At 44.1% G+C, this 12,517-nt stretch overlaps 1 protein-coding gene across 1 annotated transcript in view; it reads left to right on the top strand.

Annotated features, from left to right (window-relative positions):
- Positions 1-12,517, top strand: part of stk26 (serine/threonine protein kinase 26) — a 146,536-nt gene that overhangs the window by 115,049 nt on the left and 18,970 nt on the right. The window contains exon 3 of the mRNA XM_043704337.1: positions 6,741-6,797. Within this exon, the coding sequence (XP_043560272.1) occupies positions 6,741-6,797 (57 nt within the window). The remainder of the gene's footprint in view (positions 1-6,740; positions 6,798-12,517) is intronic.

Below are 12,517 nucleotides of genomic sequence, written 5' to 3'. Positions count from 1 at the left end.
ACCCCAAAAGAGATTCCATTGATCCAAAAATGTGAATCCTTCTCCCATACACCAGCTCCTCAGCCATGCATTCATCTGCTCTATCCTCCTATTCCTGCCCTCACTAGCTCGTAGCACTGGGAGTAATCCAGATATTACTACCCTTGAGGACCTCCTTTTTAAATTTCTACCTAACTCTCTGTAATCTCCCTTCAGTGTCTCAACCTTTTCCCTTCCAATGTCGTTGGTTACAGTGTGGACAATGATCTCCTGCTGGCCCCTCTCCCCCGTGAGAACATTCTGCACCCTCTCTGAGACATCCTTAATCCTTGCACCAGGGAAACAACACACCATTCTGCTTTTTCTCTACTGGCTACAGAAATGTCTGTCTGTACCTCTGACTACAGAATCCCCTAACACAATTGAAAGCCAACGTACCCCTCGTTGCATTAGAGCCAGTCTCATTACCAGAAACTTGGCTGATGATGCTACATTCCCCTGAGAATCCATCACCCCCTACATTTTCCAAAACAGCATACCTGTTTGAAATGGGTATATCCACAAAAGACTCCTGCTCTAGCTGCCTACTCTCTTACCCTTCCTGGAGTTAACCCAGGAAGATGTAGCAGAAAATGGTAGATGTAGGCACATTTAGAACATTTAAAAGACATTTGGACACGTACATGAATAGGAAAGGTTTAGAGGGATATGGGTCCAACACAGGCAAATGGGACTAGTCTAGTTTGGGGAACTTGGTTGGCATGGACTAGTTGGACCAAAAGGTTGGGTTCCACCCTGGATGACTATAGGCTCCTCAGTCAGAAGCGAGATTGCTTGCTATAGAACATAACTCACAACAGGACTCTCAAACTCTTAACATTTGCCTGTACCTGTGTTTTTGCTTTTGCTGCTGTTTACCTATTATTTACCTACCTATGCGACTTAACTCTGTGATCTGCCTGCATTGCTCACAAGAACAAAGCTTTTCACTGTGCCTCGGTACACGTGACAATAAATTCAATTCAATTCAATTCAATAAGAATTAAGAGCAAGGTGGTGCATTTGGCCTATCAAGCCTTCTCTGTAAGTTAATAAGCACATAGATGATCTTTTATTTCAACTATACTCGTCCATACTAATCCTATATTATTTGATTCTTTCAGTATGCAAAAATGCATTGCTGTACATTTTGAATAAACTCTGACTGAGCATCCACAGCTGAGATCAAGGATTCCAAAGATTTTAAATGTTTGAGTGAAGAGAGCTTTCTTCACCTCAGTCCTTAAGGGTCAACCACTTAATTTGACGCTATAATCTCAGTCTGAAACTCTGTCTGAGAAAACGTTATCCCAGCAGCTCACCTGTCAAGGCTCTTAAACGTTGCATTCGTGTTACAATCTCTGCAGAGACCTGTAGCTTTTCAAAATAAATTTTCATTTTTAGTTAATTGCTGAGAGGAATGGCACAGCAAGATTTCTCATTTAGAAATGTTTAGTGTTTCATTTAAAAAAAAGTATCTAAAAGAAATTGATTAACATTTTTGTATCTTTGTGTGAGAAAACTTTAAACTGCTGAAGAAAATGTTCTTTTTATGCTGCAAGGCCATGCTGTCCATGGCGGTTCACTCCTGACAGCAAACAATCCATTTAGGCAGCTCTGTGGCTCAGCAGTTAGCACTGTTGCCTCACAACACCAAGGACCCAGGTTCAATTCCAGCCTCAGGTGACTGTCTGTATGGAGTTTGCACATTCTTCCCGTGTCTGCGTGGGTTTCTTCCGGGTGCTCCGGTTTCCTCCCACAACCCAATGATGTGCAGGTTAGGTGAATTGATCATGTTAAATTGACCATAGTGTTCCAGGATCTGTAGGTTAGGTGCATTAATCAGGGGTAAATATAGGATAATAGGGTAGGGGAATGGGTCTCGATGAATTACTCTTCAGAGGGTCAGTTTGGACTTGTTGGGCCAAATGGCCTGTTTCCACACTGTAGGGATTCTATGATTCTACATGTGACTCCAGACCCACAGCAATGTGATTGACTCTCAACTGCTCTCTGGACAATGAATAATGGGCAGTAGATGTTAGCTTAGCCAGCAATACCCACACCCATGGATAAGTAAGATTGAAAGTCTATCCCAGCACTTCTTCCTCAACAACTGGCTGCTTTTTGATTTATTATTGTTCTGGTCTCCTTCCGATTAGAAAGATGTTGTGAAACTTGAAAGGGTTCAGAAAAGATTTACAAGGATGTTGCCAGGGTTGGAGGATCTGAGCTACAGGGAGAGGCTGAACAGGCTGGGGCTGTTTTCTCTGGAGTGTCGGAGGACGAGGGGTGACCTTATAGAGGTTTACAAAATTATGAGGGGCATGGATACGATAAATAGACAAAGTCTTTTCCCTGGGGTCGGGGAGTCCAGAACTAGAGGGCATAGGTTTAGGGTGAGAGGGGAAAGATATAAAAGAGACCTAAGGAGCAACTTTTTCACGCAGAGGGTGGTACATGTATGGAATGAGCTGCCAGGGGATGTGTTGGAAGCTGATACAATTGCAACATTTAAGAGGCATTTGGATGGGTATATGAATAAGAAGCATTTGGAGGGATATGGGCCGGGTGCTGGCAGGTGGGACTCGATTGGATTGGGATATCTAGTTGGCATGGACGGGTTGGACTGAAGGGTCTGTTTCCATGCTGTACATCTCTATGACTCTATATGCTTAAGTACAGTGAAAAGTTTAGTTTTGCGTGCAGTCCAGGCAGGTCATACCATACAAAGATCATAGGTTAATTGAACAGAGCAAAGAATACAACATTATGGCTGCAAAGAATGTTCACAAAAGTCCAGATCAGCATTAGATTTGGAATTTGAGAGGTCCATTCAGATATCTAATAATGGGGAAGAAGCTGTTCTTGAACCTGTTGGTACATGTGTTTAAGATTTTGTATTTTCCACCTGATGAAAGAAATTGGATGAGAGCATTAATGGGATGGGATGGAACGGATCTTTGTTGATGTTGGCTGCCTTTCCAAGTATAGATGGAGTCAATGGATGGAAGGTTGGCTTGTCTGATGGACTGGGCTGTGTTCACAACACTCTGTATGTTCTTACAGTCTTGGGCAGAGCAGTTGCCGTACCCAACTGTGATGCATCGAGATAGAATGCTTTCTTTGGTGCATCTGTAAAAGTTGAACATCAGAACTAATTTCTCAGAATCCTTAGATGTCTGTGAGATTTGTCACTTCTTCCCTTCTACATTCAGTCATGATGGTTTACAAAGCCACGCAGCTTTTCCTGTCTGCACTCCACACAATAACTTCTGCCTGTCTGTTACTTGCCCGGATGTAAAAGGAAGTCTGCAAACCTGATTTCAAACCTGCCTTTCACTATTCTCCTCTACACACCAACATGAAACACATTCATCTTGCCTCAAGGTTATACTGTTGATGTGTTATTGTTGACCCTAACTTGCTTTCATCTTCACATTCATGGATTGTTGAGACACAACACTGGGATTTTGAGGAATAAGTCTGCACTGGTAGCACACAGGCTTCTGTCGGTGTCTCTAAGTATAAATCCCTTGCACCGTCTCCTCGGCAAAACAGCCTAAGCCTTCCTTTGATTTCTAACAGTCAACCCACCATGGTTTGCCATCATTACATTACAGTGAGGAAACTGGTCCTTCGGCCCAACAAGTCCACACCGACCCGCCGAAGCGCAACCCACCCATACCCCTACATTTACCCCTTACCTAACACTACGGGCAATTTAGCATGGCCAATTCACCTGACCTGCACATCTTTGGACTGTGGGAGGAAACCGGAGCACCCGGAGGAAACCCACGCAGACACGGGGAGAACATGCAAACTCCACACAGTCAGTCGCCTGAGGAGGGAATTGAACCCGGGTCTCTGGCGCTGTGGGGCAGCAGTGCTAACCACTGTGCCACCGTGCTGCCCACTAAATTTAAAAGGGTGTCCCAGAACATTACCTTTATTATGTTCTCAGTCATAGCCCATGTTTTAATGGGGGCCATCTCACGTTCTTCTGAATTCTGAAGAAAATGGAAAAACAAAACAATGCAGGTACTGACAATCTAAGATAAGCTTTAAAAAGGATGCTGGAAGTGCTCAACGGCATCTGTGGAGAGAGAATCAGATTTAACGTTTTGGTTCAATGTTTCTCAATTTCTCTGCCTCCAGGGTACTTTTGGTCTGGCCAATGCAATCTCCCTACATTCCAGGAATCATTGCAATCTTTCTAAGGCAAATATCTCCTGACTTTAGGAGCTCAAAATCTCTCGTAACATTCCATCCATGATCTTTCCAAGGCACTGTACAATAGTAGGAAAATATTTGTACTCTAATGAGTGAGCAGTGGTATTGTCTGGTAAGAATATAGTGAGCTTTCCTTATTTAATTACCTTCACAAAGACACTTGGCTTCCTACCTGTGAGTGATTTGTGAAGAGAACTATCCAGATCCCCGTGAATGCTGACATTGCCTAGTCCCACACCATTTAAATAAAAAACTTCTGCTTTTCCCAACAAAAGTGCAAAGCTTCGGAGTTCCCTACCTTGTAACCCACCTGCCATATTTTCACCGATACTTATAATCTCACTAGATCATTTTTGCAGCCACTTTACAATTTAGTTTCTCAAATAAATGTACAGAATGCTGGAGAAATTCGGCCAATCTGGCAGAATCTGTGGTACAGGTTACTGTTTCCAGTCTGGTTATAATTCCTCTTCGGAATTGAAAGGTGTTGAAAATTGCTGTTGCTTTTTAATGTACATTTGCCAGAGACAGAGGAGGAGCAAGAGAGCAGAAGTGGTCCAGAGTAAAAGAGCAATTGTTTAGATCTCAGTGGTTAGCACTACTGCCTCGCAACACCAAGGAACCAGTTTGATCCCAGCCTCGGGCGACTGTCCGTGTGATGTTTGCTCATTCATCCCATGGGATTCCTCTGGGTGCTCCAGTTTTCTCCCACAGTCCAAAGATGTGCAGGTTAGGTGATTGGCTGTACTAAATTGTCCATAGTGTCCAGGGATGTACAGGTTAGGCTGATTAGAAATGCAGGGTTACAGGAGTGGGTAGGGATTTGGGTTTAGAGGGATGCTGTTTGGAAGGGTGGCATGGACTCAATGGGCCAAATGGCCTGCCTCCACACTGTAGGGATTAGAGTCATAGAGCTGTACAGCATGGAAACAGACTCTTCGGTCCAATTCGTCTGTACTGACCAGATATCCTAAATTAATCTAGTCCCATTTGCCTGCACTTGGTCCATATCCCTCTAAATCCTTCCCTGTTCATGTACCCATTCAAATGTCTTTTAAATGTTGGAATTTTACCAGTCTTCATCACTTTCTCTTATGTGAAAGTCTGATCGTTAACGGTGAAGAAAGAGAAAACGAGGTATTAAATGGGTGTAAATGAACGTGTGAAACGGAGAGAGTGGGTCCCCTTTACTGAGGAGAAAGTGAGGTCTGCTGGAGATCAGAGCGGAAAATGTGTTGCTGGAAAAGCGCAGCAGGTCAGGGAGCATCCAAGGAGCAGGAGAATCGACGTTTCGGGCATGAGCCCTTCTTCAGGAAAGAAGGGCTCATGCCCGAAACGTCAATTCTCCTGCTCCTTGGATGCTGCCTGACCTGCTGCGCTTTTCCAGCAACACATTTTCACCCCTTTACTGAGGGCAGAGTAAACAAAATGAAGCTACAATGCAGTCAGTTTCTGAAGTTATGCCGTTCGATATTGACGCCTTGAGGGTGTCAAGTGCCAAAGTGGAAAATGTAATGATGTTCCTCAAGCATATGTTGTGCTTCTTTGGAACACTACAGCAGGACTAGGACAGATCTGTTGGCATGAACCCAGTCGTAGTTAACCTGTTAAGGTGGAAACTCCACAGTGCTCCTGCAGGACAGTTTTAGGTGAGCAGTAACCCAAGGCCAAATCAGGATAAATGCCAACAGAAATAGATCACAGCAAATAAAACCATTCTCTTTTGTGCGTGCTTCGGCTAACGAATGGTGTGCAAGTCCATCCCCAGATTCAGCCAGTCAAAGCATCTTTGGGTTATACTTATTTTGTGACCTTCAGCTCACAAATACATGTTTAGGGTTGCATTTATTTTATAATCCACAGGAAGACTTGACGAAACTTAAAACAACAGACACACACACGCACACCTCTACCTGGCGGGCAGGAATGTAGCCACCTACGTCACCACATGATGACGTTCGGTCAACCCTCCCCATTTTTGGAAAGATGTTTTTGAATGTTCCAAAGTCGTCTTCAATGCCAAGATCTACAGTTTAAGTAAAAGGACAAGAAATTGCAGTCCAACCAAATAAGCAGCTCACATTGTCACTCACAGCTTATAAAAAGGGACTGAATGTGAAGATCTGGACTCTAATATGTGTCCACCTCTGATCATTCCAGCTAATTATTGGGCGGCACGGTGGCTCAGTGGTTAGCGCTGCTGCCTTGCAGCCCCAGGGACCCGGGTTCGATTCCAGCCTTGGGCGACTGTCTGTGTGGAGTTTGCACATTCTCCCGGTGTCTACGTGGGTTTCCTCCCACAGTCCAAAGATGTGCAGGTCAGGTGAATTGGCCATGCTAAATTGCCCATAGTGTTAGGTGCATTAGTCAGGGGGAAATGGGTCTGGGTAGGTTACTGTTTGGAGGGTCGGTGTGGAGTTGTTGGGCCGAAGGGCCTGTTTCCACACTGTAGAGAAACTAATCTTATTTACGTACCTTTCTCTCCACAGGGGACGAAGTTATGGATCATCATGGAATATTTGGGAGGTGGTTCAGCCTTGGATTTGGTAAGTATTCAATTTATCCATTGATCATCATAGAGGATCTGTATTGGAATTCTCAATGGATCTGATTAGAGCTACCTTGTGTTTGGAGACAAGGAAGAATGGCACAAGAGAGCTCTCATTTGGAGAGCTGATTCAGGCCTAAAGGGCTGAATGGCCTACTGTGCTGTAACAGTGCTAAATGTTAGTAACGTATGGCTTTTTAAAGCAGAGACTTGTCCACATGTTAATTTGCTAATGGTTTCTTTCCACATAACCCCCACCCTCATTGAATCTGGGGGATACAAAATCTTGGAATGTTTTGAAGCTTAGATAATGTTGATTATCCTGACAAGTGTACATTGTCTGAACTTGATTCTGAACTTTATTTTCTACCTGCTCTGTTCTCTGTTTCTGTGTATACTTCAAGTAAAAGTTCCCTATGTTGGATTGCCCACACTGATTGGACCATATTCCTGCAAGGTTCATAACATAACCACCTGTGATTGCCTCCTCCTTTTGAGCTGCCAGTTTGGTTGCCCAATTTATTGATCATCCAATAATGGAGGCTGTATTACCCACGATCCACTGCATTCCAGCATGAGGTAGCATCCAGCACATGGTGTGGGTGCTAGCACTCCACTGTGTACCCCGGCATTGCAGCAGCCCCTGAGAGGTGATTATCCAATTAGAGTGAAACAGAGGGGAATGTTCCATTGATCGTCCTTTTGGATTACTCACAGCAGTGTCTAATAGCAAAACCCTGAGTGGATTTGCTCACACTCCAGCACAATCTAGGAGCCAATGCATAAAATCAGGACAAATAAGCAGCTTTTGTTTAAGATGGCAACATAGGGTTTGGTTACACCATAAAACTCTGAATAGATTGCATATTACTGTACCGACACTGAAACACAGTCTCCACGCACTCTGGTAACAATTCTGATGAATAGTTTCTGCTCCTTCCATTTTATTCTATGCTTGGTTTAATGTTGATAGTTCTGTGTTAGTGATCATGATCTGACTACCTCTTGTCTTTAGTCCACGATAGTTTTGTGTTTCATTTTGCTACGCAGGAATATGAACATAACAGAATGTTCCATAATCTCAGGCCTTGCTGTAACCTTTATATGTAACTAAATGGTTCTGAAGTACAGTCATGATTGCATTTGAATCCTAGCAGTTAGATTCACACATAGCAAGTTGCCACAATGTAATGACAATCTGATAATCTGTTGAGATTGGCTGAGAGGCAAACATTGGCTAGGACACTGGGAATATCTCAGTGTTGCTGTAGGGTCTTTGATACCTGCTGATAAGCATGCAGGCCTCAGTTTAACCTTCAATCCAAAAGGCAGCACCTCTGACAATGCTGCAGCCCTTCAGCGCTAAATTGGGGCGTCGTTCCTGATTTTGGGCTCAGCTCTCTGGAAAGGGACAGAGTATCGGTGAGGGGTGAGGCCAGCAAGAGATTTTCCATGGTTGAGAGAGGCCGTGGGTTGCTGAGTGAGGAAACTATTTATTGTTTATCCTCCATACATTCTGTCTTATCACCAACTCGTTGGCAGGCAAGCAGGAGCTCAGCTGACAGAGTGTGCTACATGAATGGAAATTGTTGTTGTCATGAATATCCCTCTTGAAGTCAATAATTGCGTTTTAGAAGCGTGTATCTCCCTTCTGTCCTCCCTGTTATTCTGCCTGAGTTTCTATTGGATGAGTGCAGGATTCAGTGACATTCCAGTTATCGTCCTGTTGAGAGCTCGTCTTACGTTGCAAATGTGAAGAGTCTGAGCTGTGGTCTCCAGCTTTGAGGAGAAACCTCCAACTCACTGTGAGCAGCAACAGTTCCTGGCTTTTTATTTAATCAGTGGGAGGTGAAACTGTCAGCTGGGAATGGCTAGGTGATGTGATAGAGCCTGTTCCTGTGAGGAAGATGAATTGAATTAAATGTAACACATGGGTTGTATAAGTACACCAGGCGGTGATTGTACTTACCCTGCCATCAGTGTTTCATCAGTTTCCCCAGACCCCATTGAATCCTATCTAACACACTGGAGCTTTAAACCGCCTGGGTTAATGGTTCCTTTGCATTCTTCATAGCTCTTCAACAGAGAGAATGAAAGTGGGTTGATGCCGACAAAGTAGGAACCGGGTGAGATATCCTTTTGATTAATGGTGCTGTCCTCTACCTCAGGTGGAGAATTGCAAATTTTCAAGATGCGAAACATGATTACCTCAATAAAAACCAAAGGAACTGCGGATGCTGTAAATCAGAAACAAAAACAGGAGTTGCTGGAAAAGCTCAGCAGGTCTGGCAGCATCTGTGAAGAGAGATCAGAGTTAATGTTTCTGGTCATGTGACCCTTCCTCTGATTACCTTAATGTTTGTTTACTTTTGACCCTGTCTAGCTTCCTGTTATGCAGAAGGCTTTGTATGTCATGTGCCAACTTGTGGCTTCTTTAGTTCTTGGGCAGTGGGCTGTGCTGGAATCATATTGACAGTATGAGCAGCCTTCCTACTTTATGTTGAAACCTGGCTTCACCACGAGGCCCTATTGTGGTCACACTCTTGACTGCTCATTCAGCATTGATAAGCTAGTGCTCAAGTTAGAAGTTACCTGACACTTCCTGGCCATATTTCCACCAATAAACTGAAACTATTAGTCATTCTTTCTCTTTTTGCTCATTTATTCATTGTGTATTGGAATAGACCTGAGTACAGACAGCTACACGAAGACTAAATTGTCTGTCATTTAGTGAAAGATCAAGGCAGTGGAAGGCACTACAAAAGTGGAGATTGTACACTCATGCACGTTATCATTTATTTTGTTGGTGTCAACTGTGCGACACCCCTAGGTTTCTCCCCTTTTAACTTCCAGGTCTGATCAAAGGAGTTGAGCGTGTAGATTTTTGCTGGTCCTCCCTCTTTGACCAGAAAGAGATGACTTTGGGTTATTCCCTGACATGAAACAAAAAACTGCAGATGCTGGAGATCTGAAACAAAAACAGAAATGGCTGGAGAAACTCAGCAGGTTTGAGAGCATCTGTGGAGAGAGAAAGCAGAGTTAACAATTTGGGTCCCGTAACCCTTCATCTGTTAGACTCTGCCTTTTCTCCACAGTTGATGCTAGACCTGCTGAGTTTCTCCAGCCATTTCTGTCTTGGTTTGGTTTATTTCCCTCTCCAGCACATGTAACCCTGCCCAAGGTTTAGGAGTGAAACCTTTTGAGCCAGAAATAAGCCGGTATGAGTGGTATAGGTGTAGTCTTGGAGCAGTGCATCATCATTATGAGGAACACACAGACCTCTTGCAATGGCAGTGTATTTTAATTTACAAAGGGAACGCTGATTATTGACACCCCCGAAACAACCTGAGGGTGGAGATGGTGGCAGGAGCTCAATTCATTCTGGTGTTTTGTGCAATTTGTTACCCAATCACACTGTGCCAGGCCAGGTTTCAGATATCATCCAGAGAATGGATGTACACTTCCTGGCTGGAGAGGACCACTCTCCTGTTTCCAACGTCTGCACCATTGCGTTCCCTTGCTCTGTAATACCACTGCATTTGGTTTACTTTGGGACGCTGTATATGTTGCTGGATTGTTTTGTGGCCACAGAGGAAGTGAGGAAATGGCGTGACCTGTTTCTAATGCATTGTGTAAATGATTGTGCAGAAAGATGTTGAGTAATAAATGGAACGGTTGTGCTACTGCTGTTTAAATGCTGCTTTGTGTCTTGCTGCCTGTTTGAGGATGACTGCAGGTTTTTCCCAGGGAGGGTAACTGGTGGTAACTTTCTCTCTCAGCCGCGCTGAGTTGTATTACAAGTATGTTGTGGTCTTGCAGTTACCCTGTAGAGCTGGGTTTGAATGGTAAGGGGAGCATCAGTGACCATTTGAGCTGCTGAGTTAAATCTTTCATACTATATGGTACTCAGTTCTTTGTCTGATTTGCCAATGTGATTGTGAAATTCCAACCTAGAATCTTTGCACGCCCTCTAGCAGTGACTCAGAATAATGAAGCAATTGAACCAAATCAACCCCGATATTGGAATAAACTGGAACATGATGCTGAATCGTCCAATGAATTTCTCTTGAGAGATTCAAAATTAGATGTTTTAATTTTGCACATACTTGATATTTCAATGTAGAAAATATAGGTGAATTATGCTTCAACAGTTGCTACTGGTTTAAATGAGACTCTATCTGCAAACACATTTTACCAACTGTTACCACTGTGCACTGAATTAATAGTACTTGCTATTTAAGGTGCTCCTCATCATTCTTTCCAAGTGGATCTGGGGGCTGAGAGTTTTGTGGTTAACTTGTTTCTTGATGTGGTCATTTTGCAGCTTAGTGATGTGGAGACAGAGGGGGAGAGTGGGTGCTGTCTCCACACGGGCAGTTAGTGCAGCTGACTTTCCAACCTGTATGCAGTTCCTAATAGGGCTGACTGCAATGGTTTCTCTGAAACCAAGTCTACGTAGTTTACTCGGTTGGACAGGGGCAAGATTGGAAAGGCAACAGTCTCAGGAGATTTAGTAGCTAAGGGAGCAGATAGGTGTTTCTGTGATGCAGACCTTAATCCAAGATACTCTATTACCTCTTGATTCTTGTGTGAGGACATCACTGAGCGGCTGGAGAATCTCGAAGGGAGAAGTGCGAAGAGCCAGAGATCACAGTCTGTATCACTACCAATGATCTGGGTAGGAAGTGGGATGAGATATTTCAGGAAAGTTTAAGGGACCTCCTATTCCCCCTGCCATGTAAAGAAGGATGTTGCCGGGGCTGGAGGATTTGAGTTATAACGAGAGGCTGGTAGCGTCGGAAGGGTGGGTTTATAGGGATACATAAAATCATGAGGGGTGTAGATGAGGTGATTAGCAAAGGTCTTTTCCCTGGGTAGGGGACTCCAAAACTAGAGTGCATAAATTTAAAGTGAAAGATTTAGAAGGGACCTGAGGGGCAACTTTTTCCATGTAGAGGGTAGTACATGTGTGGAAGGAACTGCAAGAGGAGGTGGTAGAGGCTAGTACAATTACAACAGTTAAAAGACATTTGGATAGGTTATGGATACAAAGGCAAGGGTTGAGAGAGATATGGGCCAAATGGAGGCAAATGGGACTAGTTCAGTTTAGAATACCTGCTCAACATGGATAAGTTGGCCTTACATGTCTGTTTCCATGCTGTATGACTCTAGCTCTATTCTTCTATTTATAGAGTTCATACGAATTTTGGACAGGGAAGATGGCACATGAGGGAGGGCGTTAGAATTCTGGGACTTTGGGACCGCTTCTGGGTAAGGCGGCACTTGTCCAGGTCGCACGAGTTCCACGTAAACAGAACCCAGCCCAGTGCCATTGAGCAGAGGTTCAACAAACCCAGAGTGGGGTTGGAAACAAGGACATAGCATTCAAGGGGAAAAACGGGTGCACAAAAGATTCTGAGAGAGAGAGATGGCATTGGAGTAATGAATGATAAAGTCTCAGATGGAGTTAGAGTGAGAGGTAATGCAGTGAAGCTGAAATTAAATTTCCAATGCATGGGAGGGAACCCATGGTGGGCGGCACGGTGGCACAGTGGTTAGCACTGCTGCCTCACAGCGCCAGAGACCCGGGTTCAACTCCCGCCTCAGGCGACTCTCTGTGTGGAGTTTGCACATTCTCCCAGTGTCTGCGTGGGTTTCCTCCGGGTGCTCCGGTTTCCTCCCACAATCCAAAAATGTGCAGGTTAGGTGAATTGGCCA

The sequence above is a fragment of the Chiloscyllium plagiosum genome, chromosome 15 (genome assembly GCF_004010195.1).
Source record: "Chiloscyllium plagiosum isolate BGI_BamShark_2017 chromosome 15, ASM401019v2, whole genome shotgun sequence".
Classification (NCBI taxonomy): Eukaryota; Metazoa; Chordata; class Chondrichthyes; order Orectolobiformes; family Hemiscylliidae; genus Chiloscyllium; species Chiloscyllium plagiosum.
Note: the sequence above shows the minus strand (reverse complement) of the source record. Positions and strands in the feature narration are given on the sequence as shown.